Here is a 20,099-nt window from a genome sequence, read left to right as displayed (position 1 = left end):
GATTTAAAGATTGGAGGATGGAACAAATCAAGACCTCAGAGCTATTATATTTATCTTATTCTAAATAGTAGGAAATAAATGTGACAATTAAATGAAAGCTAACAAACTAGGTTGCAGTTATACGCGACAGTGAATATCGTGATCACAACCATGGTACATACAGTTTTAAGGAGAATCGGAATCATAGGAACGTGACCTTTCATTTCAAAAATCCTACATTCATTGACCAGTATTCAAGCTTTGGCCACTTTGGTGAGAAGCTAGTGATGATAATTATTCAGCTATCACACACACATACAATTAAAAATTGTATTAAGAGTATGCTCAAGTTCCACTTAACGTTAACTCTATTTCTGAACATACTGTAAATAATAATTTGAGGATTTATTTTACAATTAATATGGAAATTAACCCGTTCAAGCAGATATTGTTGGAACATTCCAAGTGCTTTGAGGCAGGGATTATTTTCAAGAAAGTTTCCTTCCACTACGTACTCTGAGAAATTTTATCTTAGCATGCCTTTAAGAAGTGTTAAACATACAATATGATAATATACATTACATGCTAAAATATGTTTCTCAGTCATTTTAATAGTTCAGAAATGTGTGGTAACATTTGTCCTCTGTCCATAGCATTGTCATATCATGTGCATCTTATCTGTCTACTTCCTTCTTCTCTTCAAATGTGATGTCATTTTCACCATCATCTTCAGAAGTAGAACTATACACCTATCACTTCATTGTTGCTTTCACCAATAGAACTATAATCGTCACTTTCACGTAAAGATTACATTTAATCTTTCAGTCGTCCATACACTGCCATGTTTGTTCAAAAATGTGAAAATCAAAGACTCTCCACAAGAAAATTTCAAAGTACATTACTCGAATATTGATATATGGATCCAAAGAACATTAAGAGACATGCCAAAGATCTATCTTGCATATTTCTGGAGTTAAAACAAATTCCATCTCTTGAGGAGATTACTAAATTGATCATAATCAGAGAACATATCATATGTCCATCACAGTGGAGCATAGGACAGTTCTATGAGTCTGTACCAATGGGTTGATATAAGTTCCCAGTGGCTACAGTTGATTGTCTGATCATTGAAATATGAAATATCCCTTTCTTCTTGACGTATGATTGTAGTGTGTATATTCTCCTGTCTTTCTCTTCTAGGTGCTTGTCACTTACTGTGGTACTGAGTGAGTTGGCCATGCGGTTTCGGGTGCGCAGCTGTGAGCTTGCATTTGGGATATAGTGGATTTGAACCCCAATGTCAGCAGCCCTTAATATGGATTTCTGTGGTTTCCCATTTTCCAACCAGGCTGTAACTTAATTAAGGCCATGGCTACTTCCTTAGCAATCCTAGCCCTTCGTCACCGCATGTCGGTGCGACATAAAGCAGACTGTAAAAAAAACTTTCTGTTTTTAAAAAATAAATGTTGGATTCTTCAGTGTGCCAAAACTAAGTTTTAGTAATAAATTTATAAACTACCTGCAACAAAACATATACCTGAAAAAGATACAACTTACCTGTAATTGTTTATAAAATTATTAAGACTCTCCACTAGAAAATTTCAGTTTCAAAATTTCAAAATTTTGGTTTAACAAATGATATCCTGTTTGCTTAACTACTATTTTTCAACCCAGATGACCAAGATTGAATCCTGATTGATACGAGGGTGGAATTTTCACCTAAATATCATGTGGTGTCAAAAAGAGCATCTGACTTTAAACCCCCAGCCAAGACTGAAAAGTTTCCATTGAAAATCCAGAACCTGTTTCCATTAATTTGATCGGGTCAGGAATGGAATGAATTAAGCCCCATCTAGCGGTGAGGTAGGAATTGTGCCAGCTGCCGAAGCCTGTTGAACTCCTCTGGGGCAATGATTAATGACTGACAGATGAAATGATATTGGGGCGTATTGCTGGAATGAAAGATGACAGGATTTACCAGAGTACCCAAAGAAAAATCTGTCCCGCTTCCACTTTGTCCAGCACAAATCTCACATGGAATGACCAGGATTTGAACCACGAAACCCAGCCGTGAGAGGCTGCCGTCTGAGCCACGGAGGCTCATCCTGTTTTCATTATACTGTGAAAATTATAATTAGCGTTTTTTAACACCAAAGCTTTGTACCTTTAATTGGAGGATACAAAAAAACGTTGCAAAACTTTATTTTAATTTATTATTTGCCACCACCTCCTTCCAGTACTTTCTGACATCAGCGTTGGGTTTGCTTTTTACAATTTGCTTTACATCGCACCAACACAGTTAGGTGTTATGGCAATGATGGGACAGGGCTAGGAGTGGGAAGCAATCAACCGTGGCCTTGATTAAGGTACAGTCTGGTGTGAAAATGGGAAACCATGGAAAACAATCTTCAGGGCTGCCAACAGTGTGGTTCAAACCCACTACCTTCCATATGCAAGTTGACAGCTGTGTGAACCTAAGTGTGCAGCCACTTGCACGGTCATTGGTTGTTGCTCCTAATGCATTCTCTCTTCTTAATGAAGAGTTACACCAGTGCCAATTCTGATATCAGCCTCTGCTTTTTATGTACTTTTCACATTTTGTATGAAGATGCCATATTAGTTGATGTTTTGTCAATATCTTAGAAAGCTGGGTGGAATTCTTTTGGATTTAATACAGTCTAGTCACTCCAGAGGCCCATTTCAGCTGTGTGATATTTCTGTTCATCCTTAGCCTATATTTTACACTTTGACATTTTGAGCCTTCAGCTGGATTGCTGGATGGACAATCTCTTTATAAATTTTGCCTTTGAAATAGATTGGTACCTCATTGTCACACAGAACTTCTGCATGTGCCTTCCACTTAGCCATTGTCATCTGATTGGTGAATTTTACTATATAAGGCATTCCCTTTACATACAGCAACTTGTTTCTCATTGATGTGATGACGAGAGCTTCCGTGGCTTAGGTGGCAGCACACCAGCCTCTCACCACTGGGTTCCATGATTCAAATCCTGGTCAGTCCATGTGAGATTTGTGCTGGACAAAGCCAATTTTTTTCTTGGTAATCTGGTGTTCCCTGTCGTCTTTCATTCTAGCAACCCTTTCCAATATCATTTCATTTCATCAGTCGGTCATAAATCATTGCCCCAGAGGAGTGTGACAGGCTTTGGCATCTGGCACAATACCTATCCTCTCAGTTAGATGGAGGCTTTATTCATTTCATTCTTGACCTGATCGAATGACTGGAAATGGGCTGTGGATTTTCATTTCATTGATGTGGTGATGATGGTATATTACTGACGAGCAGCTATATGTATTACTGTATTAGCCATTTTTGAGGCTCCTTATGCATTGTCTCGTGATGAGAGATGAACCTTTAGATGATTTGTTGAATTACTCTCTTACAGGATAACTATGCATGCTCCAACTGCTCCTACCATTGGTACACATTTAGATAGTTCTAACGAAAACCAGGTTGTTTTCTTGGGAGATGATAAGCCTGTTGTACTGAAGTCAAATACTGGACGGCAAAGAAAGCCTAGTGAAAATAAAGGTAGAAGTAATTCTGTTAAGTTTGAAGAAAAAGAAGATAAAGCCCAAGGAAAACAACAGCAGCAGCAGCAGCAACAACAAATGAAAAGAGGTCAAAAAGCAAAGTTAAAAAAGATCAAAGAGAAGTACAAGTACCAGGATGAGGAAGAAAGAAAACTTAGGATGGAAATTTTACAGGTATTTATGTTTTATTATTACACTGCCTTTTCTTGCACAATCTTTGCATATCATAAATTCACGGTACTTTCTTCTCTTTACCTTGTAAGGACCAAACTGATGTTTCCCCCTCTACCTAGCATCTTTGAAAATTGTGATCCAGCCAGACATTCCATAGATGGATTTGTTCCTCTTTTTCTTTTCAGTTGTGCAGTGCATGCCGTCGCATTCCATGTAAGAATGGTTGGGCAGTAAAAACTTGTGCACTATTACCTCCATATGAGTACTTCAAACAGCATACGTAATCATATCAAGCCAATTTCTTATTTTTGTCTTGGCAGCACTGTGTATCCAAAATAATGATACCTCAGTGACTTCAGGTGATACTGATTCTAACCATAAAAGTAGAATTAATCATATTTCATTGCTTACCCTTTATCCATAAGCTTGTTTCAATAGAAACAATAAACCTCACTACCAGAGTACTTTAATATCATTAAGTTGTAGACACAAAGTTTTTTGATGGTGTGTGTACACTCTTTATAGATTGAATGTCACTGTTACAGATGCAGGATTAGACTCTGCTCATATCTTACCTTGCTTCTATGTGCATATACCTTCTTTCTTCCTTTCTTTCTTTTCTTTTTCCTTCCTTTTAATATCTCACTGTAGCCTTTTTCATGCAAAGTTTATTTTCAGGGTGCTTTTCTAACTTATATTTGAAACATCTCTGTCAAAGTTTTTTGGTTGAATAGTTTAAATTCCTACAAAAGCAGTTCTGTATGTTGTGTCCTCTACAGACATAATTACTTTTTACGTGAAAATGTCTTGCTCTTCAGTCCGGTGATGGATGTGTACTAGCACTGAAACGCCCGTCACAAAACGTGACACTGTTTTGCAACACTGATACCTCCATCTCTATTAACAGTATCACCATTGTAATTATATCATTACAAAGAAAAACTCTTAAACAACAGTTTGACACACACACAAAAAAACATTTCTGCGACTTCACCCATCAAAACAAGATGGCCATCAAATAAGACCCAGTTTGGTGGTACCGCACCTGTCAGTCCGAATTTAAAAAAAGCAAAGTACGCTGTAAAGCCTGTACACGAAGGTAATCCCAAAAATAAGGTCTCCTATATTTTTATAAATACATAGACCTGTTTATTTCTACAATGGTTTACATCATTTTACAGCTTGAATATTTAGCTATTTTTCTGCATAATCGCCATTTAGGTCGATGCATTTTTGTAGACGCTGAATAAACTTGAATAATAATTATTTTAGTATTGTGAAGTGGACTGTATTGCCATGAGGCTGGTTCTCTCACAGGATGCAAGAAGGGATAATATAAACGGTAAACTTGAGTAACTATATTAAACATTGTCATGTGAACAATCAATACATGCTGTATAGGTAGTTAATACACTGGTGCAGGACTAAGCTGCAAAATGCAGGGCTACGCTGCCACTAACACTCAAGTAAACATAACATCTCCGTCCATTATGTCCAGAGCTACCCCCACTCACTCTCCCTCACACCCCCACACACCGAGCTGCCAGGGGACATCCGGAGGCCATCTGGTAGCGCCAGAGAGAAGTGCTTCACACCAAAGGGAAGTGGTGCTACCTACAGGCTACTGACACATATACATTAATATTACACAGACACTGTGACAGTTTTTGTATGCCCATGTCATACCAGCTCGTCACCATGCTGTTCAGGAAGTTGTGAACCTCATCTTTCATCTCGTCATCGTTGTTGAATCGCTTTCCAGCAAAATGTTCTTTCAATTTAGGGAACAAGTGATTGCCACTGGGTGCCAAGTCGGGACTATAGGGTGGGTGGGTGATGATGTTCCACTGAAACTGTAGCAACGGTTTGCCGGGCGACGTGCGGGCGAGCATTGTCATGGAGAATGTTTACGCCCTTGTTCAACAGTCCTTTTCTACGATTCTGAATTGCCCGTCTGAGGTTTTTCAGGGTCTCATAGTACCTGTCAGCGTTAATTGTGGTCCCAGCAGGCATAAAGTCGACCAACAATACCCCTTTTCGATCCCAAAACACAGTTTTCATGACTTTACCCTCAGACTGTGTTTGCTTGAATTTCCGTGGCTTTGGCGAAGAGGGCTGCCGCCACTGGCATGATTGTTGCTTGGTCTCAGGTGTAAAGTAGAATGCCCAGGTTTTGTCACCCATGACAATTGAGTCCAAAAGATTGTCCTGTTCAGCTGCAAAGCATTGAAGAAATGCGCGGGAAGAATCAACTCATTGCCGCATGTGGTCTTCAGTCAGCATGCGTGGCACCCATCTTGCACACACCTTCCGGTATTTCAACTTTTCCGTTAAAATTATCTCTACACCACTTACGAATATTTTTGACATCCATGCACGACTCACCATACACTTCCATCAATTGACGATGGATTTCAATCGGTTCAGTACCTTTTGCGTTCAAAAACCGAATAACTGTACGCATGTCACAATTGGTGGTAACATCCAACGGGAGCTCCATTCTCATCAACTGCCAAGCCAAGACTGAGTGCTTCAGCGGCGTGCGCATGTGTATATGCGAGTGCGGGAAACTCTCTTCACAATATTGTGACCAACAGGCATATGAACAGAGTTCTGTATTTATGAAAGAATAGGAGACTTTTTTTTTTTTGGATTACCCTCGTAATACCCTACAAAACGACATAAATTTTTGAGAAATTTTCACAACGTCCAACTTTAAATCACAGTAAAGCAACAGAAAATGTCTGTTTACTTAAAACTGATAATACATTATGAGACCAAACATAGTTCTGCAGGAGCAAAATAGAGTGTGCAGTGATTGAAAGTAGTATAGATTTAACATTTGCTAGAAACATCAATGTAATCACTAAACCGTATGTCTCATATCATTACTCTATATTTATAATGTTTGTTGAAATTATGAAAGTTAAAATAAATAATAAATGAATGTATATAGGAATCTACAATAATAATAATAATAATAATAATAATAATAATAATATAAAGAGTAAAAGAAATGAAAAACAAAATATTTTAGTTTTCATCCCTTTAATCAACAGCGGTTCTGCCAATTTTTTCTGCGTAATTTTGCATGTATAGGTCATTTATCTTCATGATTGACTGGTTCTTATCTAGATATTTCTTCTTATTTGCCTTCCTGCAGGGGCTGATAATCACATTGTTTTGCCCCTTAAAATAACAATCACAACTACTCAAGTACTTACCTTTCTGAGAGCTCATTGTTGGAAAACTTTCTATGTATTTTCATATGTTTCATGGTTGCTTTGGAATGTTTGTTAGCAGGAGCACTGCTCGCTCTTTTGTCTCATACTGACAATGGGGAAACCAAAATTATCATATTAAGATATTTTGTTTATAAGACCATTACTTACAGAGTGTTTTCTGAAAAGACTTCTGTCATACTTTGCAATATTTGTGATGCATTGCCTTTTTGTTTTTTGTTTTTTGTTTTTTAAGAAGGAAGCCATATTTTCCAGTGTCGACTTAAGTAATGTAACAATTATAACACATATAACAGTGCAGTGGAACCTCAATAATTTAAAATCGGTTAATTCAAAATCCCTCCTAATTCAAAGAAGCTCTCGTTCCTGGAAATCTTACAGTTTTGCATGTTATTTAAATTGTTTAATTCAAAATATGGATAATTCATAATTCGAAGAACAATGTCGGTCTCATTACCGAAATTCAGACTTTAAATTTAAAACTGCCATTACATTTTAAAAAATAGTATTTTACAGAATAATTTAAATTCAAAATTTATCCATGTCATGATAGAACGTGTCTTCCAGAACATGCTGGGTATCTTTCCATACTTTCACTCACTTTGGTGTGTCTACAATGTTCTCCATATTTGCTAAGTTCAAGTAAAATTGTAATTCTTTTGTATTCAGCATTTTAAGGAACGCCACAATATCACGTAACAAACAGTGTTCGGAGAAGCAGAATCCGCAAACACTGGCGATTTTATTATTTTATTATTAATATGTCCTACATACTCATGTTCTAACTTATTGTAACTTTTTACTTTGACTACTGATATTTTAATTACATGCTACTGTATACATTTCCATCCCCCATTAGACATCCGGATGTCTAATACAATAACAACTTGTGAATTGTCTAATCGCTGGAAACAAATCATGTACTAGCTGATGATGGCCGTCAAAGAGCCGAAACCGGTACTAGTTTAATCTATTTAAAATAAATTGTGTATTGATTGGTGGAAAAACACTTTTCTTATCTATATAACACTGGCAATGTCGACAGTTGGCGAAAAAGCATGGCTCGTATAATCACTTCGCACACACCAAGCAATATTGTCAATGCCGATGAAACTGCATTGTTTTTTAATGCCGATCCCGAACGGACTTATCGTCTTAAAGAAAAGAAGTGCCAGCCGGGAAATCTTACAAGGGTGGGGTCATCGTACTGTGTTTCAATACACGTGGAAGCAAGAGACTTCCTCCCCTCGTCATAGGAAAGTTTGATAAGCCACGATATTTTAAGGGCGTCGGGCACTTTCTGTGCAAGCACAAGGCATCTAAAAATGCAAATGGTACAGTAATCCAAAAAATAAAGCATTTGCACAGGGAAGTCAGAATAATTTGTCCTCGTCTTTTAATCGTGTGTTTTTCCTTTTGTTCCGTGAGGATACATATGTTAGCCAGTGTTTTATCCAAGTGCAGTATTTGAATAATGTAAATGCACCTTGTTGGAAACATTATGGAAGTAGTTTTATTTTCTTGTGGTTTCCCATTTTCACACCAGGCAAATGCTACGGCTGTACCTTAATTAAGACCATGGCCGCTTCCTTCCCACTCCTAGGCCTTTCCTATCCCATTGTCACCATAAGACCTATCTGTGTCATTGCGACGTAAAAGCACATAGCAAAAAAAAATTTCCATGGCATTTGAAAGGTTTAAACTGTGAATCAAGGTTAGTTGCATGCAGTAACGGGTCTTAGAATATTTTGTGACACAGTAAGGGTTGGCATTTCTGAATTACAATTTGGCGGTTAATTCGAAATCACATAATTTGAAGTTCGATTTTTGCATCCCAACGACTTCAGATTAACAAATTTACTGTATAACATAGCTGTAAAAAAAAAAATACACACTACAATTTTAAACGGAGAATGGCATGTTTTGTTCTACAAGAACATCCTTAGATGCTATCTAATCACTTTATATCATGCTTATATTGTTTTGTTCCAGGCACAGTTGCTGAAGGTAACAAGACAATTTATTAGTAGCATAGATAAGTGCAGAAACATTTCTATAAGTTAATAAGGTGACAGTTGAAGACTACTACAATCATTATTTGTTATTACTTGTTCATATCATCACCAATTCTCAATCATTGACAATTTTGTGTAACATAAACAATATTGTACATATATATACGCGTGATTTAAAGTGATTTGATAGAATCTGAAGATGTTCTTGTAGAATGAAACATGTCGTTCTTTGTTTAATAGTGTGTATTTTTTTACAGGTATCTTATAGTGTTGTTACAGTATATGAGTTATACTTAGTGTTTTCGACAGACTGAAAAGCCTTGAAGTTACATTTACTATGTGCCCACCCAGCCCATGTTATTTTGTCTTAAAGAGCTACTGAACAGTAGTTGAAACGTCAATGTATTTTAATGTCACATGGCTTAATATCCTAAAAGATGATCATACCTAGTCACTTGACATCAGCCATGAAAGCCTGCACCATTATACCGCAGTAACTGTTTATATAGTAGTGTATTTGCCAGATATACCTCAAAATTATATTTTCTGTTGGTCTCAATGGACAGTTTAACAATTTAAAATGACAGTGCTAAAATTAGGATAGACATTGAATCTAATAACACTGACGTCCAAAACACAGTATAAAATTTCCAAGTTCTTTGTTTTTTTTAAAACAATTGTTAGTTGACTTATTATATTGTATACATTAAAATTTGAGTCATAAATCCTGTTAAAACTCAATAGTATCTAATGCTTAAAGTCTTAATATGCGTGTCAGAGAGGTTGGAAATATTCTGTATCATGTATTGGTTTGAGGCATGCTTCTGTAATTTATTAATTGTAAACGGTAAAATGCAACTTGTTGGTAGTTTCCTCTAACTGGTCATGATTTGACGAGCAGACTTTACATTGGAATCAGTTCATTTTTATGAGAGCTTGGTCAAAAGAGGCGTCAATCTGAAAATCTTGAAATGTTGATATGTTATCCTTTTTCATAATTTTTAAGTGATTGTGCGTCTGTAACAAAGGAAAATAGTGATAATGTTGTGTGTTACTGTGCTTTCACAGTGATCGTATTGGTGTGCGTCACTTACCCCTTTGACTGCTACTATAATGCCTTGCGGTGCTTGTTACATCACGGTGACTGCTTCAATGTCTATCCTAATTTTAGCACTGTCATTTTAAATTGTTAAACTGTCCATTATGTTTACAAATGCCTATGTTCACGTATTTTACCACTTAGTTTTTAGAATCATAATTGCTGTAAGTACAAATTAGTTATAAGCAAATTAACAATGACAGGTCTTAACGTTGAGATAAGTTACAAAGACTGAGGATGCTCGGAAACCGAGCGAAACATGTCCCTTTTAATATAGTGTTGTAGTAAAATGAATTTCTATCAGCACAGAATCAATTGTATTGAATAGGTGGAATAGAAAAATTTTAAAAAATAAAAATTTGTATGCAAATTATAGCAAATTTCAATACGGGTCTAAACATGAGAATAGTTACATGTAAGTGGTATATTACAAGTTATAAATCTCATCATTAGGTCTGTATTGAGCAACATATACCTTTCTGAAAGAATGTTTCTTGATGGTCCACCTTTTCAATACATAATGTTTTTTTTATTAATTTACATAAATAATGTTACATAGTAATGATGTAACATTATTTATGCAAATTTGAAAAAACGTTGTGGCAACAGATCTAAAATAGAATTAGAGTACTAGCAGCTATTTTTTACGGATCAGTTGCTACCCTCTGTTGTCAATGAGACACACAAATTTACTGAAATGAAAATACAGCAAAATACTCCACTTCAGAAGTGATCAGTCTGGTTTTCTTGGAAAGCTGTGACTATAGAAGAATTGAAGGCATTTATTGGTATAATTATCAACATGGGGACGATTAGTAAGGCAGAAATGCAGGTGAAAACTAGTTGGATAAGCAGGTGTCCTACAGAGATGTGTTCTCTAGACACATTTCTACAGATATTCTGGAATCTCAGTCTTTCTTCCCCTGATGTTGATAAGGCAGGCCCGCAATCTAGAGATTCGAAGGTCAGAAATATAGTGTCATACCTGGACATGAAATTCAGGGAACACTTCATTCCAGGAAAGAATCTGAGTGTTGATGAAAGCACTGTAGGCTTCAAGGGTCATGTCGTGTTCAAGTGTTACAATAAGCAGAAACGAATTGTGGGGACTCCGTATTTATGTACTGTCAGACTCAAGTACTGGATACGTATGTGCAATGACCCATATTATGGTTCAGTAACCGCACAATCACTTGTTAGGCCCAATTTACCCTTCACTTGCAGGATAGTTATTCATTTGGTTACAAAAGTTTTGCAAGCCACCAACGAAACTGGGCTTCATGTCTTTACAGACCAGTTCTATACTAGTTACAAACTAGCAGCTGGGCTACTGAATCTAAAGGTCCATATTACAGGCACTGTAATGGTAAATAGGAGAGGTCTGACATTACAAGCGAGGAAAGCCGCAACAAAGAGAATGAAACAACATTACATTATTGCACTCCGAACATATGCTTGGTTTGGAAGGACAAGAGGATTATTGCTATGCTGTCTACTTTCTATGACAATTCCACTCAGCCAGTGCAAAGAATAAGACGTCAAGGTGCCGAGGAAATTGTAGAGAAACCTACTGCCATATGTGCTTATAATCAATACACGGGGGGGGGGGTTGATCTTTCTGACCACTATGCTGGCTCATACCCATTCACACGTAAGTCAGTGAAGTGGTGGAGAAAAATGTTCTTCTGGCTTCTGGAGATCACAATAGTGAATGCCTTCCTACTCTCTAAAGAAGGTAACAATGGAATGACTCGTCTGAAGTTCAGGAAAAACTTGGTAAGACAATTTGTAGGAAATGTGTAAATTCCACAAGAGTGGTGAGGAATTCCATCATAACTTACCCATGCCAGCCTATGCACTGATAAATCACCGAAAACGAATTAACAATAATTTTTTTAATTTAAGTTACACAATTAATGTACGAGAAATATTGAAAATAATCCCTAAACGGGATTTCTAAATCGGACTCATCCGATTCCCACAGAACTTGTCTTCATCTTTACTCCAGGCCGACGAGCCGTAGAAGGCCAACCACGGACAGTCTGAGTGTCACAGCTCGCAACTACAGAAGGATTCAAGCACCAAAATACACGCATTCTGACGGAAGAATTCATACACGAGACAAATAAGTTTATTCATTGGCAGATGGCGTCAGAGTCCATACAGTTCACATGCAGCAGATACAGGCCATTATGAATGGATCATTCACAGTAAGTACATGACGAAGATATTCCCGACGTAGTGTCATTTTTAAAATTAGCGGAAGAAAATTTAGTCAATGTTCAAACATATTTGAAACACAAACTTAGATGTGCCATCCTGACCCATAATTTGAATACAGCAGTTTATTAGTGGAAAGTTTAACTTCTAATAATTATGTTTGTAACGTAGTAACGTTACAAATTAATATTTAATCAAACTAAAATAAGGCCCATTTTTCTTCTTTATCTATGCTACAAGCCTTGTTTTGAGCAACATGTTTCCCTTCAGTTGATGGGGCTGCATGATGCTCCTAAAGCCAAGATATTACTCTGGCAGTGTGTTCTACTTAAGTAAAGGGGGTTCACTTAATTTAATGAACATCAAAGTTGACAGATGTGAAGATGTCATTCTGTTCCTTTTATCTGTTAAAATGTTGTTCATTGAACTAAATCCACGGTCACATTCAGAGGAATTACACAGAAACTGAAATGATACAGTCCTCCAGTTGCTTTAATTGAGTTGGGTATTTCTTTTCACTGTTCCCTACGAACAGTGGAGAACGCTTTGTTAAAATATGAATCATTATGGAAATTTAGATGCCAACACATGAAAATCACTATGATAATTAACACTGCAACTATTAGCTATTGCTGAGCTCGAGCACAACTCAGTACCGACTAGTTTGGCCAATAATGTGTTTTGGTAAGGGTTACAACCTAACAATGATTGCCCAACAGGTGGCTGGTTTGGCGTTTATTACTACAAACCTACAACAATAGACTCCCTGTCTACACAGAGAAACTGCTTGACCTGCAATATCTGCACTTAAAGCAGATTAAGCTTTTGCTTGTAAAAATTAATTTTGTGGAATTCTTTTTTATTGTTAACACTCATAAACATTCCAAAAATGTAAGTAGTTTGCATAAATCATTCACACCTAATTTCATTAGAACAGATTGCACGGTAGTCTTGACTAATATCACAAAACAGTATTCTACATACACAAAACCTGGTTCTAATTCACTTTCTTGCCTACTCCTTAATCCGCTGTAATTAATGCTAAAGTATAATTACTGAAAATGACAAATTTAGTAACAGATATTCACTGTAAGTGTTTCAAAATGAGAAGCAAATTGAAACTTATATTTACGTGATATGCACGAAGCATTCCTTTCGAAATTGTTACCAGTGACGAGAAATCGTGCTTGTATGTCAACATGAAGAAGAAGAAGAAGAAGAAGAAGAAGAAGAAGAAGAAGAAGAAAGAGTGGCTCAGCCCATCAAAAAGAAAAGCAACTCCTCGTGCCAAGGATAGTGCCCTTCCACAGAAAATCATGTTATGTGTTTGGTGGAACAAAGATGGGATTCTTCACCATGAACTTCTTCCGAAAAAGTAACGATTACCTCTGCTGTGTGTATTGTGACCAGCTAAGATGGCTTGCCATTCCTATTGACAACAAAAGACAAAGACAACAACCAGTTTTATTGCTCCATGATAATGCTTATCCGCATACAGCGCAAATGACCAAAGGTATGATTGCAGAACTTGGCTGGGAACCTCTTCCTCATCCTCCATATTACCCTGACCTTGCCCCTTCAGAGTTCCACCTTTTCTGCTCTCTTTCTAACCACATTCAGGGGCAAGTGTTTCCTGACGAAGCTTCTCTTGACCAATGGCTAACAGATTTCTTCCAGTCAAAACCAAAACAGTTCTACAGGCGAGGCATTCAACTGCTACCTGAACGTTGGCAGAAGGTCATAGAGAGTGGAGGTGAATACATCACTGAGTGATTGTGATTGTTAGTTACAGTGCATGGCAGTGACAGTAAATTAAAATAATATAAAATATAAGAACCACTGCACGAACTTATGCATAGACCCAACAAAAAATTGATGTAGGATGTCCACTAAGTGGGCTGCCAAAAGTTGCTTAGGTTGAAAGTAAGTTGGATGCAAACCAGTGTAGTATGTGCCAAGTAGTTGAAAAATGCTACAAGTGGAATAGACACTTGTGTTCCATAGATCTAGAGAAGGAAAAAGATGTTAGCCGTACTGAGGGATTGTGGGTAGATTATTAAAAGCAATCAAGGATTTTATGTTGACAATTGGGTTACAGTGAGAATGGATGGTAGAATAAGTTCTTGGTTCAAGGTAACTTACAGGAGTTAGACAAGGCTGTACTCTTTCACCTTTGTTCATAGTTTACATGTATCATCTACTGTAAGGTATAAAGTGGCAGAGAGGAATTTAGTTTGGTGGAAATGTAGTAGCCAGTTTGTCAGTGACTTTGTCTTAATGGCAGATTCTGCTGAAAGCCTGCAATCTAATGAACTTGAAAATTGGTGCAGTGATGTGTGTATTTAATGTAGGCCCTATGTATGTGTGTATGTATGTATGTATGTATGTATGTATGTATGTATGTATGTATGTATGTATGTATGTATTTGTCTACTGATTTATTTTTGTAGTCCTGTTTACAAACATATGATGTTATGATTTAGCCTATGACAATAAATGTGGGGTTTTTTTTCACTGTCTAGTCTGCAGGTAGTGCAAAAGACAGTAAGAAGGCAAAGAAGGGAAAGGAACAGGGTGGAAAATTGTCTAAAAAGTTGGAAAAGAAACCTCCTCCACGTCCCAAGATTTTGGCTCCCAGGCCTACTGGTGAAGATTCCGATGGTGGAGAGGCAGCAGAAGAGGTGACAGTGGCTGCTGATGTGGACATGCTGGATTCCTTGACTGGCATTCCTCTTCTTGAAGATGAACTTCTATTTGCAGTGCCTGTTATTGCACCATATAGTACCCTTCACAACTACAAGTAAGTAACCACATATGATATTCATGGTCATTTAAAGAGAACTTTGAAGCTTTGCCTGTGTGTTCTGAAATTAGGAAGAAAAAGATCCTTTATTCCCAAACCAATTATTTTTTTAATAAGAAATTCTAATAAGGAGTTTTTTTCTTTAATTTTTCCTACAGTGTTTGCATCCGGGAGATAGTAGGTTCGAATCCCACTATCGGCAGCCCTGAAAATGGTTTTCCGTGGTTTCCCATTTTCACACCAGGCAAATGCTGGGGCTGTACCTTAATTAAGGCCACAGCCGCTTCCTTCCAACTCCTAGGCCTTTCCTATCCCATTGTCGCCATAAGACCTATCTGTGTCGGTGCGACGTAAAGCCCCTAGCAAAAAAAAATTCCTACAGTGTTTTGTTATATAGTCATTTGCAAAAGCAAAAATTGCACACACTGAAGGATTCATGGCAGGGGCATGTGAGTGGGCGCAGGACATGGTAGTATAAAGAAAACATGAAAATATTGTACCTCACCAAGCATTTATTGCAGAATAACCAACACTTGCAGGTATCGCATGTATGCCATCCTACACCTAACTTAACACTTGTAAAACCTTCAATTATTATATTTAATATACAGTGAAACCTCCTTAGTACGTTCCTCCCGCTTAGCACATCGTAAATTTGAAGTCCCGATTCTAATGTTGAATCTATATAAAAATACCTCGCTTATTGTGTCATGAATTTTTGCTATTACCGCTTAGTATGATTGCATTTTTCCAAGCCCTGAAAATGCTATTCATCATCCGTTGTGGAGGGAAGGTGATTTCCAACTCGGGGTAAGATCCCTCGCCGCAGTTGCGTAATAACGGAAAAGGGCTTTGAATTCTTGAACTTTGCAGGATAAGTTGCACCTTCAGGGAGCATGCCATGAGCCTCAAAAATGCTCAGTTTTGCTTGACAGTTAGCAGTCATATTGCGGAATAACACAATGAGCCTGTTTATGCTTATATTTCGCATTCATTCAGAAGTTAGAAATGTATTTTGTGTTTAGTTGTATAGTGAAGGGTAACGAATATTTCTCGCATGATAGCCTAGATCTGGATCACAATCGTGTGAAGTTGACCAGCGTGCTGCATATTTGTCTTGTGATAGTCTAATTATGGATATAGAAAAGGTTGTGAAATTCCTTAGTAAAGAAGACAAAATTAAAGTCTGTTAGCAAGTCGACTAGCATCCATATCTTTAAATGCGCAGAGTTGGCGTGAATGTTGCAACTCACACCTTCAATTTTGACTCGATCACTCGAGTTGGTCTGAGTCTGTCTTAAGTTTTGTTCGATTCAAAATGGTGGCCAAAGTCATTCTTTTGCAGTCGCACATGGCCATGTATAACCTCAAATTCATTGTCTAAGTGTGTGACGAGAATAATAATATTTAATAACCCACTATTCCAAAATAAAAGGCTTCTACTAACATTTGTTTTAGAAAGAGAGTGATCTGCAATAATACTTTGATATTTTTATGGGCCCCATTCAAATGTTTTCATATTTGTTGTTTGGTGTTTTTAACACTTTTCGCCTCCCATAAGTCCAACCCCTCGTCCACGCCATGGGAGGTTGGCAATGGCATGAAGTAGGGGATTGCCTGTAGGGGTGATGTACTTGATTAATAAATTTCATGATGTTCCGTATTGATATCTATAGTATGTCATAGAAAGAAAGAGATCCACCTTATCAATACTAAATTTAATATTGTTATTTAAAACAGGACCGGTTTCGACTTATTACAAGTCATCTTCAGCTGTCATTTACATACACATTAGAATACATGTTCAAACAGTTGTATCTTACAAATAAACATGTCGTGTTTGATAGACATTAGGTAGTATGTCTAGAAGGGAAATTCTGCTTCTTACATCTAAGTTTAAAGGATCAAGAATATTAAAAAGATATCTATCTTTAACACATTAAAAAATTACAACACATGATAAAATTTGTTGTTTACACCTGACCTTGAATATAGCATTATCGTTCAAGTTTTACTTATAATAGTTCTTAAAAGGACTTTTATATTGCATTGTTTTTAGTCGACTAAATATGCTTAAATGTAGCCGCATGTGCTTATACAGATACTTCTTATTAGGCTCAGACTTCGTCAAAATGAGTAATGTGAATTCAAAGTTGAAATTACAATAACAAAGTGAAGTGCGTTTGAATTAATAGTGATCTAGGTAATTGTAACCTCTGTTGAATAACTCCTGCAATTATATGCTATTTAAAATACATTTCATGCAAAGAAGACATTAGCACACTTCAATATATAAAGGTAGAAAGGTATAAAACAATCATATACGTTTTGTGAAATTCATATGAAGTAATGTTCTTTCCTCATGCGTATGTGTCAATTTCAAATGGGGTAGTATACTTTATATAAACTTTGTCAAATTAAGTAATGTGAAACTGAATTTTGAGATTGCGTTGAGAAAAGAAATGCCAGGTAATTAAAACCTGTATTGAATGACCTCTTCAAATATATACTGTGTAAAATACATTAAATTCAACATAAAACAATGGTACATTTCAATATAAGTTAAAAGGTAAGAGGCAGTCCTGCAAATTTGTAAAACTTCATATGAAGTACTGTTCTTCACGTGTACATGCCAAGTTCAAATGGGGCACTATTGGCCACTATTTGCTTAAAGTCCAATCACTATAAATTTATATTGTCTTGTTGAATATACAGATTGAAGATGAATGTGCTGCTGGGGTTATGAAAGCTGTTGTTGTAGGTGGTTCTTTTTCGGTCTATGATACTTGCTAACTATCTGTAAAAAGTAAATGAAATCAGTTAGAAGCGCATTAGAATGTTAAAGTGTTAAACTTGTGTGTGTGTGTGTGTGTGTGTATTGTAGAGATTACTTACTGTCGTGAGATGATTGGGAAGTGTATCACTTGGCAGCTTGGCGTGTACTATATCGTGAACTTGTGGTATTAGTGTCTGTTGTCGTGAGGGGAATGGAGGGGTGGGGAAGGGGAGTTGCTAACTGTGTAGAGGTGGAGTTGTGTCTTTCTCCTGCGCTGTGGATTGCGCGTGGTGTTGTTTATTGACTGTTCTCAAATAATAGTTTTTTATAAAAGGGATGATTTTATTAAATAAAATATTGGTTTTTTCTGTGATTTCATTAATATTATAATTAGGGTTGGCATATTGGTCTGTTGTTATATATAGTTCTTCAGTAATATTGAGTAAGGGTCCTTTGGGGTTTGTGCTTAATATTATCATATCATTATCTATATTAGTAAAGTTATGTTTGTAATCAACCATGTGTTGTCCTATTGCCGAAAAATGGTTGTGTTTTATGGCATTGACATGTTCGTTGTATCTGATAGTAAAGTTTCTGCCTGTATGTCCTATGTAGCTTGTTAGGCAGTTATTGCAGCGGATACGGTAAACTCCAGAACGAAGGTATTTGTTGTTATTGTTGATAGTTTTTGTGTTATGTATGATGATGATGCTGTTATGTGTAGTCCTGTAGGCTATTTCAAGGTTATGTTTTTTGAAAATGTTGGTTAACGAGTATATGTGCGTGTTATTAAATGTAAAGGTTGCGTAGTTTTTCTTAGGTTTGTCTATTTTTGATCATTTAGTTTTGGGTTTTGATTTGAATTTATGAATGATTGAATTGACTGTATCTTTCTTGTATCCATTTTTTCTTGCTATTTCTTGGATTAAATGTATCTCTTCATTAAAATCTGTTTTTGAAAGCGGTATGTTAAAGGCTCTATACACCATACTGTAATATGCTGCTTTTTTATGGGAGCTAGGATGAATGGAATCTGTTGCTATTGTGTTTATTGTATGGGTAGGCTTGCGATAAATTTTGAAAGATAAATGATTGTCTTGTCTAGTAATGGTCAAATCGAGATAGTTCAGTTTGCAGTTGTTTTCTGATTCTTTTGTAAACTGTATATGTGGGTCTATGGTGTTTAATGTGTCTAACAAAGTGTTGTCATTGGTTAGTCTATTATCGATGATAGCAAATACGTCATCAACAAAACGGCACCAAAAGAATATTCCGTTTATTGTACTGATTGAGTTGTATTCGAGGTGGTCTAAATATATTTCAGCAATTACACCGGAGGCGGGAGAACCCATTGGTAAGCCAATACACACACACACACACACACACACACACACACACGCACACACACACACACACACACACACACACACACACACACAAGTTTAACACTTTAACATTCTAATGCGCTTCTAACTGATTTCATTTACTTTTTACAGATAGTTAGCAAGTATCATAGACCGAAAAAGAACCACCTACAACAACAGCTTTCATAACCCCAGCAGCACATTCATCTTCAATCTGTATATTCAACAAGACAATATAAATTTATAGTGATTGGACTTTAAGCAAATAGTGGCCAATAGTGCCCCATTTGAACTTGGCATGTACACGTGAAGAACAGTACTTCATATGAAGTTTTACAAATTTGCAGGACTGCCTCTTACCTTTTAACTTATATTGAAATGTACCATTGTTTTATGTTGAATTTAATGTATTTTACACAGTATATATTTGAAGAGGTCATTCAATACAGGTTTTAATTACCTGGCATTTCTTTTCTCAACGCAATCTCAAAATTCAGTTTCACATTACTTAATTTGACAAAGTTTATATAAAGTATACTACCCCATTTGAAATTGACACATACGCATGAGGAAAGAACATTACTTCATATGAATTTCACAAAACGTATATGATTGTTTTATACCTTTCTACTTTTATATATTGAAGTGTGCTAATGTCTTCTTTGCATGAAATGTATTTTAAATAGCATATAATTGCAGGAGTTATTCAACAGAGGTTACAATTACCTAGATCACTATTAATTCAAACGCACTTCACTTTGTTATTGTAATTTCAACTTTGAATTCACATTACTCATTTTGACGAAGTCTAAGCCTAATAAGAAGTATCTGTATAAGCACATGCGGCTACATTTAAGCATATTTAGTCGACT

General features: G+C 36.5%; 1 protein-coding gene across 1 annotated transcript in view; it reads left to right on the top strand.

Moving 5' to 3' along the window:
• Nucleotides 1-20,099, top strand: part of Clbn (Nuclear export mediator factor NEMF homolog Clbn) — a 140,368-nt gene that overhangs the window by 108,052 nt on the left and 12,217 nt on the right. The window contains exons 14-15 of the mRNA XM_067137608.2: nt 3,387-3,708; nt 14,807-15,084. Coding sequence (XP_066993709.2) covers nt 3,387-3,708; nt 14,807-15,084 — 600 coding nt within the window. The remainder of the gene's footprint in view (nt 1-3,386; nt 3,709-14,806; nt 15,085-20,099) is intronic.

The sequence above is a fragment of the Anabrus simplex genome, chromosome 1 (genome assembly GCF_040414725.1).
Source record: "Anabrus simplex isolate iqAnaSimp1 chromosome 1, ASM4041472v1, whole genome shotgun sequence".
In the NCBI taxonomy this organism is placed as follows: domain Eukaryota; kingdom Metazoa; phylum Arthropoda; class Insecta; order Orthoptera; family Tettigoniidae; genus Anabrus; species Anabrus simplex.
The sequence above is the reverse complement of the archived record's forward strand: the minus strand, read 5'-3'. Positions and strand labels throughout refer to the sequence as shown.